The sequence below is a fragment of the Monodelphis domestica genome, chromosome 1 (assembly GCF_027887165.1).
Source record: "Monodelphis domestica isolate mMonDom1 chromosome 1, mMonDom1.pri, whole genome shotgun sequence".
Taxonomy (NCBI): Eukaryota; Metazoa; Chordata; class Mammalia; order Didelphimorphia; family Didelphidae; genus Monodelphis; species Monodelphis domestica.
The window spans coordinates 56,020,206-56,044,021 of record NC_077227.1 but is presented as its reverse complement, the minus strand read 5'-3'; the positions used below and the strand labels follow the sequence as shown (position 1 = coordinate 56,044,021).

The 23,816-nt window shown below is 35.7% G+C and overlaps 1 protein-coding gene and 1 long non-coding RNA gene across 12 annotated transcripts in view; one reads left to right on the top strand and one right to left on the bottom strand.

The window, feature by feature from the left end:
- The window catches only part of KAT6B (lysine acetyltransferase 6B), a 222,859-nt gene that overhangs the window by 195,396 nt on the left and 3,647 nt on the right, over positions 1-23,816 (bottom strand). For all 11 annotated transcript variants that reach the window (XM_056819748.1, XM_056819768.1, XM_056819782.1 and 8 more), the window contains exons 2-3: positions 12,608-12,677; positions 8,558-9,444 (exon numbers count right to left, since the gene is read on the bottom strand). In XM_056819748.1, the coding sequence (XP_056675726.1) occupies positions 8,558-9,178 (621 nt within the window). In that variant the 5' untranslated portion in view covers positions 9,179-9,444; positions 12,608-12,677. The remainder of the gene's footprint in view (positions 1-8,557; positions 9,445-12,607; positions 12,678-23,816) is intronic.
- On the top strand, positions 1,303-22,511 carry LOC130457566 (uncharacterized). Its single transcript, XR_008916882.1, has 2 exons — positions 1,303-2,544; positions 22,128-22,511. It is a non-coding gene; the product is annotated as an uncharacterized LOC130457566 (long non-coding RNA).

Here is a 23,816-nt window from a genome sequence, read left to right as displayed (position 1 = left end):
AAGATCTTCATCCTAGCCTTTTTCTTTAATTTCTCTACCTGCAACATTTCATACGCTATCAGACTTGGCAAATATATTGATTGGTTTTATTTAAGTGCTTTTAAAAATCTTTTCTTTTTATTCTTTTTTAAGAATAAAACACCCCTTTGTTAAGGGGGTGTCTCCTGTAGGAGGAACATACTTGGAAATGAAGGTAATGTAAATATAAAAGTTAATTTAAAAAAAACTTCTTTACCGCTGTCTACTGTCAAAGCAGGATTCTAGTACAAGGAACAGCAAATAAGGAGCTCGATCTACTCTATCAAAGCTACCCTTCTACTAAGCCCAAGCATAACAAGCAATCCAACCTGGTGTCTGCCTCCTTCAACCTCCTGCTCAAGGCTTTTCTTCATCTTAAAGCAAATGCTATGGAACATGTTGGAAAGATGATGAGCATAAAGGACAATAAATGAAAGTCTCAATTCACAAGAAGCTTAAATCCTAAGGGGAGGGACAACAATTATCTATGCAGATTTCTTCAGAGTAACAGAAGTTAGCTTAAGAGGGAGGGCACTTGAGGTGGAAGAGATCAGGAAAAAGCAGCTGGTTTTTGAGGTGCATTTTAAACATTCTTTAATTCAATGAGGCAGAAGTAAAGAAGGAGAGCATTCCAGGCAGGGGAGGACAAAGGCACAAAGACAGGGAGGCCCATTTGGCTGGAACACAGGATATAGGTGAAGAAATGATGACAATACAATGGCCCTGAAAAGCTCCACTGGATTTAAAAACTAAACCAAAGAACCACTGGAATATGTAGAACAGGAGGGCAGATCAACACTTTAAAGAAATCCCTTTGTCAAGCAATTTAGAGGATGCACTGGAACAGCAAGAGACTGGAGGCAGGACGACTAATCAGAAGTCTGTTGCAATAATTGAGGTGAGGGGGTAATGGTAGTTGGGTGAGCAGAGAGAAGTAGATTCAAGTGGAGGTAGAAATAGCAAGATTTGGCAAGTAAATGGATATGGGCGATGTGAGAAAATGAAGATGGTGGATTTGGGGGGGAAGATAATGAGTTCTGGGCAGTTAAGTGGCATAATGGATAAAGCGCTGGGCCTGGAGCTAGGAAGACCAGAGTTGAAATCCAGCTTCAGACACTTACTAGCCACATGACTCTGGGCAAGTCGCACAACCCTCTTTGTCTCAGTTTCCTTCACTGTAAAATGAGCTAGAGAAGGACATGGCAAACCATTCTAGTATCTTTGCTAAGAAAACTGCAAATAGGGTCATGCAGAGTCAGACATGACTGCTTTGGATATGCTGAGTTTCAGACATCTCTAGGACATCCAGTTTGAAATGTCTGATAAACAACTGTTGATGTGGAATTGAAGTTCAGGGAAGATACTGAAAATGGATTTGTAAACGTGGAAGTTATCAGCATCGAAATGGATTTTTAAACGCATAGGAACTGATGAGGTCACCAAGGGAACATAAAGGAAGAGGAAAAGGAGACTAGGTTAGAACCTTGGAGAACACCCACAGTTAAACTGTTCTTCCTATTAAAGCCTGTTGGTTCAAGATAAGGAAAACCACAATCATCACGGGGGACAGAGGAAGTGTTTAAATTTAATGAGCTATCTCCATTTTCCCATCTGAACTATAGAAAAACATAGATTTCATCTTGGTCATTTCTGCAAATTATACCCTTTTACCTTAAATCTATGTTTCTGCAGTACAAAATGGGCATATGGGCTAGACAGGAGGAATACAAATTCTACCTTGTTCAGAGGCAACAAGGGCTAAGATTATCTTTTATATACTGTAACAGAATTCATTAATGGGACAAAGGAACTAAAAAGGAATTGCCAAAGAAAGTTAAGCTACTCTCATAAAACTACTTTGTCTCATTACAGATAGGAAAGGGCCTAGCACAGTTTCTATGTGTACCTATGTTGTTTCTAAAAGAAGGAAAAGAGGCAAAACAGACATTTCTTAAACATTTAAAATTGTTAAACTGAACTAAATTGAAGTTGTTTATCAATGATCAAAAAGTGAAACGGATTAGAAAAGGGAGAGATATTTAAAAAACTATTGCTAAAGAGATTTCTAGGGAAGTAAAACTGATGACTTTAAATACTTGTTAGACTTCTACAAATCCTTGAAATTTATGTATACTACGGTGTGGTTTTATTTTCTCAAGACAAACTTGAAGGGGGCAGCTAGGGGGCTCTGTGGATGGAGAGCCAGGCCTGGAGATGGGAGGTCCTTGATTCAAATCTGACCAGAGACACTTCCTAGCTGTGTGAACATGGACAAGTCACTTAACCCCAACTGTCTAGTCCTTACCACTCTTTTGTCTTGGAATTAATACTTAGTATTGATTCTAAGACAGAAAGTAAGAGTTATTTTAAAAATTAAGGGGGGGGGGAGGGGAAAAGAGACTCTTGAAGATTTGTGTAAGAGAAGGAAGTCATGATTAATTTTATTTTAGAGACTGGACCAATAATGAGACTACTGAATATCTCTTGCAAGGAAATAATAATAATCACTTCTACATCTTCTAAAAGGTAAGTTTTATTGATTTTTCAATATATTTCCTTTTATTTTTAAAAAAACAAGCATTCTAAGTACATTCTTACTTTCAATTTAACTGAGTAGATGGTATATTTTATTTTAATAATAGCAGGTAACAAAAAACAAATTTTAAGATCTGTAATGGGAAAGGGGATTGAAAATAGCAGGAGTGTCTTATTTAGAAAAGATGTCTATAGAACAAGAGCAATAGAGTTATCATACTAATTTGAATGAAAACATTTTCTTCATGTCATAACTAATTTAAAATGTCACAACCAAACCACAAGGCAACTCACTTGTTAACTTTAATCCAGAAGATATAATTTATTTCTGCATATTTAAAAATGTCAATAAATGTAAGAGGTGAAACTTTTGAGAAGACCAGTATTTCAAACACAGATTTGACTCCCTCTAAGCCTGTTGTGAAATTTGGCTCCCACATCAAAAAAAATTAGAACAAAATTTTAAAAAATCATGAACTTTGCGTTCAATTTAAATATCTATGATTCAATTTAAAAAGAAATCTGATATAAAACACAACCAGATTTTCTAGTACACTAGAAACAATATACAAAGGGAAGATCATATAAAAGAATGGAGATATAGATGCCAAGAAACATAAAGGTGTGCCAACAAACAGGATTAGAGGGAAAAGGGTAAACAGAATCTCTTCCACTATATGTATCAGTAGACAGCACATATAAAGCATAGGAACAAAACTTTTCATGCTGTGGAAACAATCTAAAAAGCAAGGAAGCTAGCACACATAACTTCGGTAACCCCAATACCTTCTAACAGTTAACTCCAATATGGAAGGAAAAAATCATCTTTCTTAAAAAATCAAATAACAGATTTGGATCTGTTACATTATTCCAAAGGGGCCTTTATATCAAATAAAAATGCAAGGTAGTCACAGCATTAAAATAAAGTGAAGCATTACCAAGTTATAAAGAATTATTGACATATTTTAATGTTAAAATAGGATTATATGATGACTCTTTCATTAGAAGACTAAACATGCCCCATCTTGACAAAAGTTCAGAGGTAGAAAAAGTTGTCATGACTCAATGTGCAATAAAATAATCATTCAGTCTTTAATTTTAGCCACTTCTTAACCTAACAATAATACACCAGTACTTACTATGTGAACAATCCAACTGCCTGCTTACAAATGCCTCAACTATAACTACATGCATACAAGAGTATTCTCATGTACATCGCCATTTAATAGAACTTTTGAAGTTTAATTATAGGAAAAAATATGAACTGCACAGTTTTTCCCTAAATCTAGAAAAATTAAGAGTTTTTTTATCTACCTTGCCTTTCACATTTGCATTCTTTTAGTCATTCAGTAATTAGCTTTTTAACAAGTCAATCTGAAAATTCATATTATTACAAGTATTGTGTCCAGCAAACCTTTACAAAACAGAACACAACTTTGAGAAAAGGTAGTATAGACCTTTAAAGACATGGCATCTGCAATATAAAGAACACTAGAGCAAAGAAAAATGGAAATGTCTCAAGTCATCCAAGGACAAGATTTGGTTTTTCAATCGCTATCAAGTAAGAAATATACTTCTAGATAGACACAACCCAGAGCAATATAAAACAATAAACCTGAGATCCAACCAAGGGAGATAAGCCAAAGAACACCAGCCATAGTAATAAGCATTATGGACTCTAGGACAAACACAGTAATGAAGCAACAGTAAAGAAATTATGGCCTAATACATCTGAACTAGCCCAGCATCAGGTGATTTTTGGTTAGTTTCTTCTGAACTATTTTCTCTTCTGCTCTCCTGCTCTCATCATCCTCATATTTTCTTTACTACCCATCTCCCACTGTTATATTTCTCCCAATGTCTGAAGGCTATTTAATAAAAAATATTTAAAATTCTTATTCAGTCTTCTCCTTTTAAAGAAAGGCAGTGTGGAAGGAGGTTAGAAAGAACCACTATTTGAATATTATTTATAGTGATAAATATATACAGTGATGATATAACATGAGGTATAAAGGGCTATTTATTATTGTGTAAAGAACCAAGAAAGCCTAGATCCCAATCTTACCCCTGACACTTTCTTGCTAAATGAACAGAGACAAGTCATTTAAACTGTGAGTTTTGGTTTCCACCCCAGCACAAATGGGAATAAAAATACTTGTAATACCTACCTTAAAAAGTCACTGTAAGGCTCAAATGAAGTTATGTATGTAATTCACTTTGCAAATCTCTAGCACCATTAAAATGACAACTATTATCATTATCATTCTTTTCCAACTATACACATCTTCAATAGGAATTCATGTATAGATTAACACTGGAAAATATATCAGGATTTACAGATGGGAAATTTTAGCAAGATATCCTTAATAAGGTGTAATGAACAAGAGGCCTTTATAATAAAAACTACACTGATTCTGCACAATGCCAGAAATTACAATGATAAAAGTCCTTATCAAATGAATCAATTTTTTCCCCAAAGTCTTCAATACTCAAGTTTACCTGAATTTTACCATCTTAAGAAATAGAATTACATAAACTCCAAACTCCTTCCTTTTGGAGTTCCACTAGCAAACCAATAAGTTATTGTTGTATTATGGTAAGAAACCAATGAGTTTAATATCTAATTTAAACTGTACATTATAAAACTTGCTATTATATTTTCAAGATTCAAGAACCCTATTTTAACTTGTATCACCTAATCTTACCATGCCCAAGAATGATAATGATGTTATACATAACTGGTCACAGATTTACTAATAAATACCATGTAAGAAGTGCTTCTAGTCCTATCAGATACTGTGAAAATCACTGAAATCAACAAACAATTCAACAAATAGTTATTAAACATTCTAAATGTGGAAGTGAAATTCCCTGTCATCTAAGATGTGAGCTCTACCACAAAAAGCTTACGCTGTCTTTTAATGCAGTGCTCTACCTATTAGGCAAATTAAAAGCAATCACTAGATGAGCCTAGCTGGAAAACCAGCTTATCTGAAAGACAAGCCACTGGTAGGATGAGCTGGAGTAGGGCCTCTCTGGGTATTGAGGTTTCTTGTTCCCACTCTCACAATAAATGACTTCCATATGATGCAGATACAAGAACTTGTGGACTGTTATTCCTCCACTGGTATTTCTAGCACCTCTGCCACCAACACAACCTAACTACACAGTGTATACTACGATGCTGCTTAAAAAAACACAGTCCTCTCCAACTGACTATCAAACATTGATGACAATGAAAAATAAGCAATAATGACCCAAGAAATAATCAAACAACTAGCAGATCAGAGTTTTGATATATGAGCAAGGAAGCATTTCCTATAATATCAAAATATTTACCTGGGACAAATTTATAATATTTATCTGCATAATGTTTAAATAAATATCACTCATTTGCCATATGTAAAGGGCTACAAAATCTGTAGTGGGATTTCTACATGCAATTTTTAAATACAATACAGGCAGGAGAATGATATATATAATGATCACAATAAAGTAAAAAAATAACAGAATTCAAATCTAATGAAAATATCTAATGCTGATTCTACATGACTAATAGCAATAGCACATCCCCCTTCTTTCCTATGTGTTAAGAAATATTAAACTTATATTAGAGAATAGAACATGTCATCCCAGTCATAACTGTGCAGGATTTTGATTCACTGATCTTTTAAAGGAGAAGTCACTAATGAGGGGAAAGGAGTTGTATACCAAGAAGTGATTGTTGTGTTGAAACAAAATGAATCAATAAAACTTTTAACTACATCAGAAAAAAAAGTTAAAACATAAACTATTCAAGTAAAATATCATGAGAGGAAGCTGCTAAAATGACTTTATAGGACTTTGATAATTCATTTGTCCATTATAAGCTGTAAAAATCCTAAATCCTTGTTAACATTTATTCATTCAAATTCTCAAATTGCACCTAACTAGAGAGAATGATTACAGAACTTGCTTCCCAACATACCATTGTTATTATATGGCAATAGCAATTAAGATAATTTTACTCAGCATTATTTTAACTGCAAGTGAAGAAATATATGACTTTTAGTCACAAAGATTATAGGTTTAGAGATTTAGAGCTATAAGGAATCTTAGGAGTCATCTACCTCATTTAATCCCCTAATTATACAGATTAATAAACTAAGGGGCAGAGAAATAAAGGAATTTATCCAAGGTTCCACAGGTAGAAAGTATCAAAGCCAAGATTCAAACCCAGGTCCTTTGATTTGAAAGCCATCATTCTTTCCATTGAACACAACTACCAGCAGGAATCACCATGAACTTTCCTTTAGACTAAAAGCACCAGTGCAGTTGCTGAATGGAGATATGAATAATAATGATAACAATAAAGAATAATTAAGGTTAAGGAGAAAAATATATTAAATAGCAGGGCTCCTTAAAAGTTATGCTGGTTCTAATCATGATACTATATTAAATGATTCTCAATGGGAGTAAAGTCATGTGGGCAATCAATATTATAGAAGCTAATGATGGAATTACTTAACCTCCCCTTACCCCAAAATTAATTCTTATTCATTAACTTCAAAACCCTGAAGTATGTAAGGATTGAAAGCAAAATTTCAAGGTCTATCTCCCAGTCTGATCCAATCAGTAAGAATTTTAAGAGCTTACTATGTACTAGGAAAGGAATGTTTCTGAATCCCCTTGGATAATTTCCTTATGGTACATTTCTCTCCCTTTTATGAAAACATAATTGGTATGGAAAAGAGGAGTTCCATGTGTGAAACATTCTAGGAATGAACTTTAGGACCTTATTGTGTTAATGATTTATAATAACTACCCTATAATTTACCTAGCTATGAGAAAGAGCACAGAATACACAAAAACCACAAATAAAAACTATATTACTAAGTCTACAATTATTTCTTAATCAAGATAAAAAAAAAGGAACAGTTTATTTCCAATTCTCCTGCCTATCTTATGCAAAAAATGGTTCTAAAGACAGGCCACAGGATGAAGTGGGAAAATCAGTTATCCTAGACATTCCAGAAATTATAACAATATTACCTGAATGTAGATTTCTACTTTCGTTTTAAGGCTGAATGGCAAGGCCAGAATTTTTAACACTAAGTTTGAAAGAGAATATCCATACAACCATTGGGAAAACTTGAAGCTCTGGCATATGAGAGATTAAGTCATAAATTTATGTCATTACTACAGTGTGTAGGAAAGCTTAAAAAATGCCAAGAGATTTGGTTTAAAGCAGGTTCTTAACCTTGTTTGTGACCAAGGACCCCCTTTAGCATTCCAGTGAAACCTCATGAATCCATTTTCAGAAAAATATTTTAAATATTTAAATATTTTTATTTTATTTATTTTTATTATTTTATTTTTATTTATTATTAAATATTTTAAATAAAAATATTTTAAATGTATAACAAAAATATAGGGGATTACAAAGGAAACTAATTCCATTTGAAATGCCATTATCAAAGTATGAAAAAAATTAAGTTCACAGACCCCAGTTTAAGAACCCCTGCTTCTTCTAGGGTCTTTAAATGTGTGAAAAGATATAACACAACCGATATTGAACAGCTATAAATGTAATCTAATAAGAATAGAACAAAAATGTAGACCTAAGTGGAGGCAAAAGGATTTAGGTAAGATTTTTTTCTAAGGTACTTAAGTAAAGCATCTATGAAATTCTAGAATAAAAAAGCATAAAGAACCTCTTTCTTCTGTAATTATAAAACAAAAAGAAGAAAACTATCTCTCTTTGATGTTCAGAATTTTGTTCACCTTGAAACAGAATAAACAAAGATCTCTCACAATCCCTCTAGTTATACACATTAAATCATGTGAAGAGTCCCTCTATATTAAAATATAATTCAAACAATTTAAATTTTTCTCAGCCAGCAAATTTTAGAATACAACTACCAAAAAATAAATAAATGAATTAACCAAACTTGTCATTTTCCTTTTTTCCAATTAAAACTAAATAAATCACAATAATTGTTTTTATCATTCTTTCTACACTTACCTGGTCTTTTTCATGGGGTAGAAGGCTGACAGGTGGGAGGGAAGATGGAAAAGTATTGGAATATTTTGGAGCTCCACTCCCTTCTAAACTACCATAATTTACCCTATATTGAGGTCCATCTTTCAGTAACCTCCCATTATTTACAGCACGTTTGGCCCCCAATCGTAATCGCTGCTGAAAGGCAGCATTGTTGGTGGTGCTTGTTAAATCACTTTGACTTCTAAGATATTTTTCTATGTTCTTTAGGGAGGAGCCATTTGGTTCTTGAAGCCCTTCAATTGCTCTTCTTAAGAGTTTATTCCAGTCCACATTTCGAAGATCATTGCATGATCCTCTAGACCCCTTGGCAGATTTAGGAAAAGTGCCTGGTTTAATGGATGAAAAACGTCCAGGATTGTCTGGGTCCTTATAGGATGCAAGGCCTTTGTTGGTAACTTTGAGAACAGATCCATCCTGGACACTTAATTCTAGCTGTTCAGAAACAGTCTTCTTGTCTAGTCCATGGGAAGCAGACACTGCATGGCAGATTCTTTCTTCAGATGGCCGTTGCTTTTGTTTTTTCACTTTCTGTATCGCTTCAAGAATCCACTCTGTGTAAAGTGGGTTTGCAAGTTTTACCATGGTTGACAAATGTTTTCTTCCAGCCAAGAGTTACCCATAGAGGTTCTTAGATTTTTAACAATACTTGCAAAAGTAGGCGTCATTTACCTCCAAAAGACTGAGAGGATTCCAAGCACTGTGAAGCAACATCTTCCAAACATGCCTCTTCAGGGTTCCGAAAGGTCATAAATAGGCAATATTAAGATTTTTCTTTTTCTTCTTTTTTTTTTTACCAAACAGAAACACTGGATTCAAGTTAGGAACATCTTTAATCAGGAAAGCAAAACCTTAAAAGGCAAAAAGAAAAGGTTTTTCAATGAAACATAAATAAAAGCAAGGCAAATTACCTAGCCTCAGTTTCTTCATTTATAAAAGAGAAGATAGACTAGATGATCTCTAAATTTCCTCAATCCTATGAAATAATCTTTTAAGTAACAGAAACAATTGTACAACTATTTTCATAACTACTTGGGAATATTCTATCTTCCCATCATCAAAATAACCACTGCTATAACCATAATTATGTAATCTCAAAATATACAGATAATAATTTTTAAAATGATATTGTTAACTATGTAGAAGTGATTAAATTAAAAAAACTCTCAAGCAACTGCCATGTGCAGGTTATTGTTCTAGGGATCAAAGTTGGCATAAGACCTCATCCCTTCTCTTGAGGAGCCTATAATATAGCAGGATGGCTATAATATGTTCAAAATGAACTATATTTCCAGTTGTATTTGTTATCAACTTCTCTAATCCTTGTGTTAACATAGAAATCTTAATAACATTGGTTTACATATTTATACCTCCAATTCACATGTTAAGAAAGCAGGCTTATTAATGAGAATAATACAACCTAAATTGCTATCAATATGAGGAAATTGCATGTTCTGGGTAATATTTCCCAGTTAACAAGGCTAATCCATTTTGGGATAAACTTGCTCAGGGCAAACAAGGACATCAGAGATCACTTTTACTCTTTTTTACCTGCAAAATATTCATGTGTGTATTACTATGTATTCCTAGAAACATCATGAAGTGCCAGTCCTATTATCAGACTATCAATAATCATGTCGATAAACTTTGAAAGAGGTCTCACAAAACAATGAGATAAAATCATCTCTAGTGGCTTGACTAAAATAGAAAAAAAAAATTGCCTCCAAACCTTGATCCAGTTAAACCATCCAAAGTTTTCTACACTTCAAAATTGAATGATGAGGATAATGATTTCAACATACACCAAGTCAACTGAAAAATACTTAAGGAAATTGGTTTTAAACCATGTTAAAAATGTACAATTGAAGCTGTCTATAGCTCTCAGCTACTAGAATAAATTTAAACTAAAAACTGAATTGTTTTACCTTAAGTTTATAGAACTTTGAAAGTTGAGAAAGTCATGAAAGTTAACTAGCTCAACCTCCTACCCAATAGGAGAATCTCTTCCGTCTCTGTCCTTGACAAATGATCATGAACAATGTTGAACACTTCCAGTGACTGAGAGCTCACTACTTTTCGAAACAGCTCATTCTACTGTGAGAAAAATCTGTCAGCACTGGATCTGTGAAACCTCAAGCAAGGTGTGAAAATTGTACCTCCTGTGTGTTACTATCCACCAAAGACTTTGAGCCTTTATGGTAACAAATGAGACTAAACTTGTCACAAAATAAATATGCTAAAGAAGAGGAATTTTCTGACATTGAAATATATACATTTACAAAGAATACATTTTAAAATATGCCTTTCACGTTGCACTTTTTGGTGACTATTTTGCCAAACCCTAGTTTAGATGCTGTTAACTGCTATAAAATCCTTTCTTTATGTAAAGCAGAAACTTGCCATGACATAAACAATGGTCATTAATATTAGCTCTGACGTCTAGATAAGCAAAAAACAAGAATATTCACTTATTTCACATGACAGACCTTCAGATGTCTAAAGGCAATGATTATAGCCACCTCCTCTCCCCCACGTCTTTTCTTCTCCAAGCTGAATAACTCCACTTTCTTCAGTGGCCCCTCATATTATATCATATGGTTCCCCTCTTCTTCAGGGGCTCAAGTTTTGTTAATCCCCTTTTCAAAATGTAGTGAGTACCCCATTGCCTAGCCCTTACCACTCTTCTGCCTTGGAACCAATGGAAGGTAAAGTTTAAAAAAAAATGTGACACCTGGAGCACAACCTAATATTCCAAATTAATTATGATCTCCCTTGGTTCAACCAGTGAATATATTTCTACTAATGCAGACTGAAATTTTTTGTTGTTGTTTTGGCAGGCTGGTCATATTATTAGTTCAATAATGAACTTGCAGTCAAATGAAAGACCAAACTCTTTTTTACATGAAGTATGAATATATAAGCGTCCCCCAACCTATATTTGTACAATTGATTTTTAAAATAATAATGTAGACCTTATATTTAATCCTATAAAATTTCACCTTGATAACTGAGTCTAACTAATTGAGATTATACTAAATCCTGTTTCTATAAAACATATTATTCTTTATATTTTTGCATCTCATCTGCAGATTTAATAAGTTTCATTTTATGTTTTTCCTCAAGTTTTTGATAAATACATTAGACCTGAAATATATTTTGTTTATGAACATATTTTTCAACTGTTATAATGAATGCAATATAATATGTTTATTTTAATAAATGTCTGCAGTATCAAAGACCAATTGTTCTTATGTTATCAATAGTCTATAATAGAAAGCTAGCTAAATTTTCCAATGCACAGGGATTTAGGGCAAAAAAATTAATCAGAATATTTTGAATGTGATTAGTATAGAATGTTAAATTGCAAAATGAAGTGACCTACTAAGATAATTTGGACATTCATTCAACTTAAATGATGTCGACTAAGAAAAAATTTGTGCTATATTTGTAAAATCTATAATAATGTTTGTTATTGTTTGACTTCTAATTTTTCTTGTATTGTAATTTTGAGTGTTATTATAGAAGAGATGCTCTTCACCTGAAAGGTGATATCCAAAGGTTAACAAAATTATATCACTTTAAAAGTAAAATATAAAAAAAATTTTAATCTGAAGTTTAACAACATTGTAATTACTTCATCTTTTATCACATATTCTATATAAATAACATGATTTCATTTGATTGTACCAAACAATGTCGAGGAGTCAGGGAAAGGCTCACTGAAAATAGTATTTTAATGTCAAACCACATTAAAAAGTGGATTGGAGAATATGAATTTTTAAATTATGGTCACAGAAACAAATGAAAAAAATTAAATATTTAAAACATTAAAAAAATTTTTAATGAAAATTTTTTAAATGGTGAACTTCCATAAATGTATCCTCACAAACAAAATAACAAATTTTAAATTTTAAAATGCTGTTGGTAGCTTAAATTAAAAATTTCTCATATTAACTACTAACAAATCTAACTAGGACTCATATCTTTAAAAATAGAGAGTAAAGAGAGATTTACCAGGTGGAGTGAAACTCAAAGTATAATAGCTTGTGGCAAAACAGAAGACTGTCCAGTTCTTCAGACAAATCTGACCAAAGGAGAAAAAAAATAAACTTTAATTTGACATAAAAATAACCCAATAAAACCAAGAAAGTAACTATTAACATCTATAAGCATACAAAGAAAACAATAGTCATAACCGCCTGCTAACACATTATTCATTATATTAACTATTTCAGACATCCACAATTCATTTTTCTGAATTACAGATTTCATAAAGTAGACCACTCTGAAAGACATCTAAAATTCATCCTTTCTATTTTTCTAATATACTCCCTGCTATCTTCTGGAAAAAAAAAAAGAGTAGACAAAACTGGATAAAACTGGTCAGGATTAAAAGATGAGAACAAAAAAGATCATAAGCAAAACTTCCATTTTTATTAAATTATTAAATATTAAGTATTTTAAATGTACTGCTTTCACCAGAGGAAGTCAAAGACTTTTGACAAATAATGTTATCATTAATTTTCAAGTAGCTTCCTTTATTCTGTCTCATATACATGGTCCCAAAGGCTACCCAGACCCAAGTATTTATTATGCCATAAAGATAAGCCACAAGCACTTTAATATAAGAAAACAGCATATAAATTTTTTATTCAAAACTACGACTGTTCATAAATAAGGCATATTCTGCAAAAGTGATTGTTTTCTCAAAAGTCCTAAGTAAATTAAAAAGTGATTATTGCAAACTGCATTTTGCTCCTATATAAAACAACCAAGCAACCCTAACTCCTCCTTTTCCCCTCCTTCAACTTTTCTCTCTTCAATTTAATCTCAAAATTAGCTCTCATCTGACACCAACCAACAGAGTTAATTAGGCAGGAGCAGATGTAACTCGGCAGCTCTCTGCTGCTGGTGAAATCGCTGTATTAAAAACATAAATAGGAGAAGCAAAAATCATCTCTAAACAACTCTCGATTATGCAAGTGTTTATTAACCACACTGCAGTGTAACCATGACAAATTTTTAATCTCAGACAAGTTTTTAATGTAATACAATGTGCTCCTGGGTTCCCTTTCTCCATCATTAGATGGTTTATGAGGAAATATAATATAAACCAATTTTAATGTTAGCCTTAGTAAACAGCATAGAGAGTGTCTGCATTAAAAATGGGGCACAGGATGCAAAGTTTCAAATTGATGAAATTTAGGAGTTTTTTGGTATTACCCATTCCGGATTCCCTTCAAAGTATTGACATTTTATAATGTGTTTCACCTGAGGTTCAAACTGCTTACAAGAAAAAAGATCACTTTAAATCTACCTGTTAACGAGCAGTTTTAAGAACCTTCTACAAAGTCAAGGGCTGTGTTCCATGGGGATGCAGTCACAAAAGTGACTAAAGAGTCCCTGACTTCAAGGAGTTCATAAATACATGTAATATTTCTAAATGCAGGATATGCAGAAAAAATACAAGTTATTTTGGGAGGGAGGACACTACTAGTTAGGGCCAAAACTTCTAACTGGCTCATGCACTTTTCTTTAAAAACATTCTGAGGGGCAGCTAGGTGGCATGGTGGATGCCTGGAGTAGGAACGGGTTGGGTTCAAATAGGACCTCAGATACTTCTTAGCTCTGTGGCCTTGGGCAAATCACTTAACCCCTCTTGCCTCATCCTTGCCCTTTTGTCTTAACAGCCATTACTAAGACAAAGTAAGTGCATTTTCTTTTATATATATATGAGTTTTTAATACATACAGATGTATAAAAGCTGTATTAATATAACAGAATGAACTGTAATTATTTATAATCCTATGTATTTAAAAACCTCATTCTGAGTAGGGGTTCATAGTTTTCACTGCACTGCCAAAGAGAGGTCTAGGGCTAAAACAAAGGTTAAAGATTCCTGAGTAAGGGAGATAAAGGCTTCAAGTAGAAAAGCTGAGTCTGCAGGGAAACCAGGGATTCCAAGAGGCACAAATAAAGAAGGTGGGCATTTGAGGGGTGCGGGGGGCAGCCACCAGGGTAAAAGAATGGGGGTAAGGACAGAATATGAGTAGGGACCAGAAAGAAGGCCAGCATAGAATGTTCTGAAGGAGAGAAAGATGAAAGGAGACTTGAAAGGTAGGAAGGGGTCAGATTGTGAAGTTTTAAATGTCAAACAGAGGAATTTATATTTGATCCTAGATGTAACAGGGAGCCAATGAGAGTTAGGAGTAGGGGTATGACACTATCAGACCTGCATTTTTCAGCCCTGAATTTTAGAAAAATCAGCTTGGCAGCTGTGTGAGGGATGGGCTGGAGTGGGGAGAAACTTGAAGCAAAGAGATCAGATAGGAAATTACCTCAACAATCCAAGGAAAGGGCCTGAATTTTATATTTTTTTCCAAAATAAAAATTTTTAATATTAAGATGTTGATGAAATGACTTTACTTTTAAAATTTTAAGTTAAAAAATGCCCAAATCAGACACTCTTTACATGGTCCAATTCTAAGTCTTCGTATATTGAAGTTTTTGTTAGCAAAGTAACTTAAAAGTTACTTTAAAAAAAAAAAAGAGTAGATCATTCAAATTAATTCTGTGGATTTATAACATGCCCCCAAATAAATTGTATTGTTTGGAAGTCTTAAAGAAGCATTGTGAAAAGGAAAAAAAAAGTGCTCCATTTTGCTCATTTTTATTGCAAAATCATGTCAATAATTCTGTACTTACAATATTTTTATATCATTTTTATGAACTATTCTAAATAATCCCATAGAAATGGTTAGTCTAACACTATACTTTCAGAAAGCTAAGTCTTTTTACCTAATCATCAACCCTATTCTCAGCAGAAAAGTTCACCTCAGAAGAAGCCAGCCATAAATTCTATAGGGGAGCTCCTTGTACTGAAATATTACATCATGTCAATGTTTCATAACTTTAGAGTCATGAGAATACAGTTCCACAAAACATAGTGGTAAAGAAAACCAAAATTCATTTGCAAAGAGGCTGCCTCATTTTGAATTTTACTTTCCAGACACAGTTTCATTTTCATCTTTGCATACCCATCACCCCCTACAGTGCTTAGCACATTAGATGCATAGTGAGTGCTTACTTTATATAGATGGGTTGTTTTTCAGTTGTGTCTGTCTCTTCAAGATCCCATTTGGGGTTTTTTTTACAGATACTGGGGTAACCAGCTCATTTTACAGATGAGGAAACTGAGGCATCCAGGGTTAAGTGATCTGCTCAGCTAGTAAGGGTTTAAGAATTGATTTGAACTAAAGTTGTCTTCCTGAATCCTAGTCCAGCACTCTACCACAATGCCAGCTAACAGCTTCAGAGGGCTTACTTTTACTTTATATCCATTTGGCTTTTCAAAGTTTATTATATGGTCAAATAAGGATTAACAAAACCTGATCACATCTTTCCAATTTCAGGGAAGCTTCATAAAGGAAGGTTCTCTCTTCCCTTTTCAGTTCCCCACCACAAAGTTCCACATACAATTAAACACTTTTGGAGGGACTTTAAAAAACTACCAAGTTTAATCTGTTAATTTTCATATTGACCCTTACAAGCTATTTCCCCTCAAAGACCTCTGCTCTTAAGACCAGAGAGGCAAATTAGAAGATATTAACCAGAAAGCATTTCTTGAGTTCCTTCTTTATAGAAGATATAAAAACATGAAAACAGTCTTTATCCTAAAGACTACAATCTGAGATAAAAAAAGATACATGAAACTGGGGAAAGGGGGAGTAAGAGTTATGAAGTCCCAAAGCAGTCTCTAGATCCCCTCCACTCTCCAAACTACAACTACTCCAGCTAAGGATCATTAGGAGACTTTCTATCCTGAGTTATAAAGTTACAAACTCTATGAGATATGCAGAACAAATCAAGAAAGTAAATGGAACTAAAATTAGTTACTTTGGCTGCTTTAATAGATTTTGTTGATAGAAAATGAAGTTTCATCATTCTTTAAAAATTATTAGTAAATTATTTAGTTTGTCCTCCATTACTTGAGATGATCAAGAATTAATGGTAGGGCATTTAAATGTCAATCTCATGATATAATTTTACAACAGCCTGCAGATTCCTTCAATTATTTTATTATTTTAAATAAGGTATTAAGAACTTAGGAAAGTTGTTTGAGACATCCTTATCATTTTACAACCTCTTTTTTTATCTATTTAAATTATTTTACATTATTGTATGTAATTTTATGCATCAATTTTATTTTTAGGTGTATCAATTGAGTTTTGTAACTCGACCACACAAAGCAATGTCTATCTTAGGGTAGCAATGCTGATTTTGTACAGCAAGTGGTATACAGCAATCTATTAAAATAACCCATGAGGTTTCTGGTTAAACATAGAATGTAAAAACAAAAAATTTTATTTGAATATTTCCAGGAAGGGAACAGAGAAGAACATATGTTAAGTGATGAATGAGGAAACAAAATGTATTTTTACTCCAGAGTATTTCTTCCAAATTGTAAAAAAAAAAAAATAGTCTAGAATGATTTTTGTCTCTTCTTAACCAATGACTCCTTCCCTATTGCTTGTAAACATCCCTCATCCTTAAAAAGCTTTTACCTGATTCTACTCATTCCCCAAACTACTCCCCCACCTTACAAGCTTGTTCTACTTCCTCTTACATTTCAACTCCTTGCATTCTGGCTTCCAACTTCCTTTCTCAACTGAAATTGCTCTTCCCAGAAGCTACCAATGATCTCTTCAGTGCCAGATGCAGTTGTCTTTTTTCAGTTTTCATTCTCATGTACCCCTGTGCCGCGTCTGACACAGGTGACTAAACTCTCTGCCTTGGCAACATCTCATCCCTGGGTTTTCCAGTCACTTCTGGTTCCCCTACCAAGTCTTCTTAGCTTCTATAGCTCCCCTATAGAATTTATGGCTCCCTTTCCTGCTTAATCCTGCTTATCTCACCTCCTGGGGATGTACCCCCAGGACTAGCGACTGCCCTAAACACAAACTACATCTCTTTCCCCCCACTTCCCTCCATCTCTTCTCCTCCTCCCTCTGCCTCTAGCTCTCCTCCCCTTCCCTCTGTACCCTCTTTATTCTCCTCCACACCCTCCTCCCCCCCAAATTCTTTGTTTCTGAGGAGGGAGCAGCACCACTTCCCCTCACCCAGGGCCACAACTTTCCAAACCAGGGGTCCGAGCCTTCCTTTCTTGTCATGGACCCCTTGGGCGGCCTGGTGAAACCCTTCTCAAAGTGATGTTTTTAAATGCAAAAATACACAAGATGTCAGGAAAACAATTCATTGAAATACAATTATTAAAGTCTTTTTTAAAGTTCCCGGACCCTGGACTCTCATTCTAAACCTTTGCTTCACTCTTACCCTTCACAACCAACTCTTCTGTTTCTATGCCCACAATCTATTTCCCATCAGGCCCTTTTCTCTTTCCCTGCCCTCCTGGGTAGAGGCCCTCATCACCCTTCACCTGGCTCCTGCAAGAGGCTCCTGATTGCCTCCCTCTGACCGGATATTCCTACAGCAAAGGTCTGAGCACAAAAGGTCCAGCTTCCTTTTGTCTCTGTTTTTGGTTTTTCATTCTCTGCCCAAAGGAGGCAGCACCAGGCTCCTTTTCCAAGCTGACTTCGTGTTGTTCTCCCCAGACTCTCTGGTCTGGCCAGACAGGACTTTGGGCTGTTCCTTTGGATGAGGGGTCCCCCACTCTGGGAATGCCCCCATCCTCCCCACCCATCCTACATCTCCATCTCCTTCAGAGTCCTCATGGAGTGCCCAGAGGCACAGGAAGCTGTGGAGATTCCCTGGCTGAGGAGCTGCTTCCTCCCCATGGGCTGTAAGCTTCCTGAGGGCAGGGTCTGCCTCATTTCTGCCCAGAGCTGTACAGGGTACTTAAAATGATGAATGAATTCCACAATGTGGGCCCCAACATCCTACAGCCCAGGAGTCCAAGGCAGGAGGAGTTACAACAGTTTTATGGGACAACAGAAACGGATGGATGCCCCCATGAAGCCAAGAACTTCTCATCCTACAAAGCAGAGCCCGGAGAAGGGCCAGCCAGGGGCATTGCGGAAAGCCTCCTTGTACTTGCTGAAAGGTTTTCAACGTTCCAAATTCCATGACTCCTTTTTTAAGGTAAAAAAATGTAAGCATGAACATTGTACTGGAATAGGAAAAAGCAGCATGCTATATTAGAAAGAATACTTGAACAGGGTAGCCAGCTGCTTCAGTGGATGGAGAGCCAGACCCAGAGGCGGGAGGTCCTGGGTTCCAATCTGCCCTCAGACACTTCCTATCTGTGTGACCCTGGGCAAGTCACTGAACCCCAGGTGCCTAGCCCTTATCACTCTTCTGCCTTAGAACCAATACCAATATAGATTATAAGACAAAGTGAGGGTTTAAAAAAATTCAAAATAATCAACTAAGTGTAAAGCATGTTTTGGGAGGTGAAATTACCTCTTCCATCTTATGGCTAGCTAGTATTTGAAAATCAGAAGGAAAGAGCCCAGCTAAACTAATATCTAAACTTTAATAAAGGTGATTCTGAAAATATCATTTTTAATTTGTGACTAGTTGCTACTTTCAATATAGTACCTTCAGAAATAAAGAGGAAAAACAAATTAGGTTTCTCTAAGGGGAAGAAAAAAAGATAAACCATCCAAAGTATGTGATTTTAATAACTATTAGGATTAAAATTCCTAATTTCCTTATTTCTATTTAGGATACCTACTGACTGCTCTTCTAGTGATCCACCTTTACAATCTCTAATCATAGTGTCTCTTCCTTCCCCTTTACCATCCCATCCTCAATCAACTGCCAAGTCCACCTCCACAACATTTCCTAAATGCATTCCCTTGTTCCTATTCCCATATATCCCTCCTCATTTCAGACCCTTATCATCTCTCACCCAGGATTATTCCAAAGCCTCCTATTGTCCTTCTCACCTTTACATTTTATAATCCCTAAAAGCTCAGCTAAAATGCCACCTCCAGTATACCTAAATAAAGCCTTTTCTGCTCCCCAACTTGTTAGTATTCTTTTCCTCCTGAAACTATCTTTCACATATTTTTTGTTCGTATTGGAAAGTCCAGCAGAATCTTAAGTTTCTTTAGGAGAAAGGAAACATAGTATAGTAAAAAAAATATTAGATCAGTACTGAGAAGACCCAGTTTCAAATCCTGATTCAGACACCTGCGAGATCTTAAAGAAGTCACTAAACACTTCCAGGTCTTGGTTTTCTCATCTTTAAAAGGATGGATTGGAACAGGCAAATTCTGAAGCACTCTTCCAGCTTTAGATTTAAGACCCTAAGAATCCAGGGTAGGAACTGTTGATTTTAAAAATAAATGTTTTTATTCCCAGGATCTAGCAAAGCACCTTGGTCATATATAACAAATGTTTAACAAATGACTGTCAAATTTGTTGAATTTCAGTTCACACTAGAGACAAAGCTACAAAATTATTCTCATTGGTGTGTGTGAAGACCAAGATTCCAAAAAGTCTGATGCAAAATTAAAACAAAAATTGAAGACAGTGAATGTATGTACAACCTACTGGTGGATTTTTCTGACTTCCTTTTAATCTGCTCACCATCATCCAAAAGGAAGAGCAGACAACATCTGACTCTTTCAGACTGAAGACTTAAGATTGAGGGGAAAAAAATAGAGAGTCTAAGGGACACCTGCCAGTGCCGCTCACAATATCTTATAATTACTTTGTACCACATATTTGGGGTTAACATATATGTACATGCTTTTTTCACACCCTAAGGCATAAGCTTCTTGGGGCAGAAACAACTTCATTTGTATCTCTGTATGCCCCAGGGTCAGACATAATGCTTGATATACAGTAGGCACTTGCTTGTTGATTTGTTGATTGTCCACATTTATACACAACACTGGATCTGCTACAGGATTACTACTATTGGGAAATATAAAAATAAGCCATCTGAAAGGTTTTTACAGAAATACAAACAACTTTTTTTTAATCCTTCAAAACTTCCCTTACACTAACCATCTGGTTACTTAGGCTGAACCATCACCTCTACCTCAAATAGCTTTCACACAAATATTTTTCTCTTGCCAAAAAAAAGGGCAATTAAAAAAACACTACCACCTTATCGTTGGATGGCCTGGGACTTATAATAGTCCAAAAGATCTCCACAAACAGCTGCAACAAATGTACACTCTCCCTAGTTAGGGACAGTTTAAAAGTGTATAAATGGGAAGGAAAAATTTCTCTTTATTGAATATGTACAATCCCTTCCAACTCTGCATCTTCTGTGAGGGACATGTACAGGACACCTTCCACCTTCTCATGTCTGTAAATAGTGTGTGTGAAATGGGTGACTTCATCAGATTCTGCAGTGAGAGAAACACCCCATGCCAACTCTGCACTCTTGAAACACAAAATCTGGTTTATTAGCAAAAATTCTTCTCTCAAACCATGTTAATATCCTAATAGTTTTTAAATGGACAAAGATACTAATTTCACTTCTTTAAAATATGAAAATGTTGCCCTTTCTTTCATAGGAGAATGACATAAGACAAAGGAGAAGAAAGAGGAAGTTCCTTTAAAAATTAAAAAAACTATTAACTCTCCCCACACTCATCCCTAAATACTGCAACAACATGTAATCGTTCAGTCAATCCATCTCTTGTTCTTGCTAAATAGAAGCTTTAGAGACAGACCATCAAGCCCAACTCTCTTCATTTTACAGACGAGAAAACTGAGGCCCAGAACTTGTCCAAAATCCCTTTGCTAATAAGTGTCTTGGGCATGGTTCTAACCTAAGCCCTCCTTATTTTAATTAAATGTGCTGTGGAATCCACTCAATCATGCTGCCTTGAACTCAAAAATTCTAGATTCATGAGCCCTCAGAGTTATCCTGATGTGTTTGCCAAAATGTCCCTGAGTTTTCATACTCACCAATAGCATATCTGTAGCTACTACACATCAAAACTCCATCCCCACTCTCCTGTCTTTGTAGCCTAATTTTGCATCACTCCCCTCTAGGAGCTGTATTCTGAAGAACTGGACTGGTCAATGCCTCTGAGCCACCTTCTCCATCTGGAGCCTCTGTGGCACTTCCCCATCTGGAATGACCTCAGTTCATCGCTTCCTCTTGAAATCTTTCCTTCTTTCGAGACCCAGCTCAAATGGCTCCTACCTCTTTTAGGCAACTAACATGTCCCATTTGATATTATTTGTGTCTGGGCTGTATCTTCCTGCCCCCAACACACAGAACAGTCCTGATGCTGCAAGCCCAACAAGGCAGAAACCTAGAGCCCCGCACCAGACTCTACCCAAGTGCAGTCCTCTCCAATCTGATCTCCCAGGCTCTGTTTCTCCTTAAGCCAAATACAGGAGAAGCAACACAGCACAGCAGTGTGTTTCACTTACTAGATGAAGACAATTCTGTATATATTATCTATCTCTCTCATTCACAAGGACTGTTTTATGCTCATCCAGGTAACCCCAGTGCTTAGCATTGTGTCTTTCATATAGTAAGTGCTTAATAAATGTTTGTTGACTGAATGTGTGACCCTGTCATTCTCTTGATTTCTCTCAGCTTCAGGTCCCTCATCTATCCAAGTGAGGATAATGAAAACTACAGCACCTGTATCACAAGGTATGTGGTGAGGATCAAAGGAAAGGGTGTATTAAGCACTTTATAGGCTTTAAAGCACTATATATTTATGAACTATTATTACCAGCAAGACCTAGGATCCTAGATTTCACCCTGGAAGAGACTTTGGAGGTTATCAAGGCCAACCCTTCATTTTACAGATGAGAAAACTCTGGCCAAGGAGATGAAGAGACAGCCTGTCTGCATGTAAGGCAGAATTCAAATCTTAGTCTTTTTGATTTCAAGTCCAACCTTCTAAATAGTGACAACAACCTGCAGTGTCCATCCTTCTTTGTCCTAATATAAAAACTACATTCTGCTAACTCACCCTTAGTTTTCCATACAACTCAATCATGCCTAGCAAGCAAATCCAGCTTGCTTATCTACCTTACTTTTCTTCCAGGATGCACAGCTCAGTTTTTCCTCCTCTAAATTTCTGATTTTTCCATCAGAACACATTCAGCCTGTCAACCTCCCCTACACATTGGGGGGGTTGGGGGGGGCAGTGTGGAATAGTGGAAGGAGCCTTAAAACATCTTAGGGCAAGCCGAGTGAAGAAATAACTCCACAACATGAAATGAAATGACCTTTGCAAAATCTGACAGGCTAATCAATGGTCAATAGAACCACCTGAGTTCAAATTTGGCCTCAGACACTTCATAATTATAACACAGGGCAAATCTCTGTTTGCCTAAAATCCACCAGAGAAAGAAATGGCAAACCACTCCAGTATCTTTGCCAAGAAAACCCCATGGGTTATAATTATATTGTTCATGGGGTCACAAAGAGTGGGACACATTTCCCACATTGCCTATTCTACAGCTTCTCTTTGCATAGAGGCTAGGAATTTACAAATTCTTTAAAACAAAGTGCTGTCTCCCTACCAACCAATTACAATCCAGAAACTTCTTCAAGGTGGAAACACTTCATGTGTCCTAACCCATCCCATTCCAAATCACAGGCTCAGCCCAAGACAAGGCTCACAGCCCCAAGGGGATCTCCCATTCCTGAATATACACATCCTTTTGGTATGCCCATCCTCAACTCCACAGTTTCAGTTACATAACAAGAAGAGTCTTAACAATAACCTTTACAATAACAATTACACTTACGTGGCAATTTAAATTAAACAAGAATTGTTATCTTTATTTTATGGATAAGAAAGCTGACTGAGAGGTGGTGGTAAAATAATAGCCCTGGGTTCTAATTCCAGCCACTTACAACCTGGGCAACTTACAGTTTCCTCATCTGTAGAAAGGAGCAGTTGGAAATCCAAGATCTGCGCCCTTCTAGATCTCTAATCTACAGGCAATCAACCAATCACTAAATATATTAAACAACCATTTATGCTAGAGATGAACAGACTTTGCCTTCAAGGAACTTACATTCTAACTAGAGGCAAATGTCAATGGCGGACATTTATCCAACACCCAAGGTTCCTGGAGCATTCTTTCTCCTGTTCCAAGGTGACATCTCTCATAACAGTAGGCAGCTAGATAGCAGCCGTGGGGTAGGGTGTCTGTCTCCAGCCCCTGATTCTACTAGGTGGCTCTGTGATCTTGGACCTAAGTGTCTAGACTTTTCTCAGGCTCCATTTCCTCAACTGTAAAATGGGGACAATAAGAACGCCTC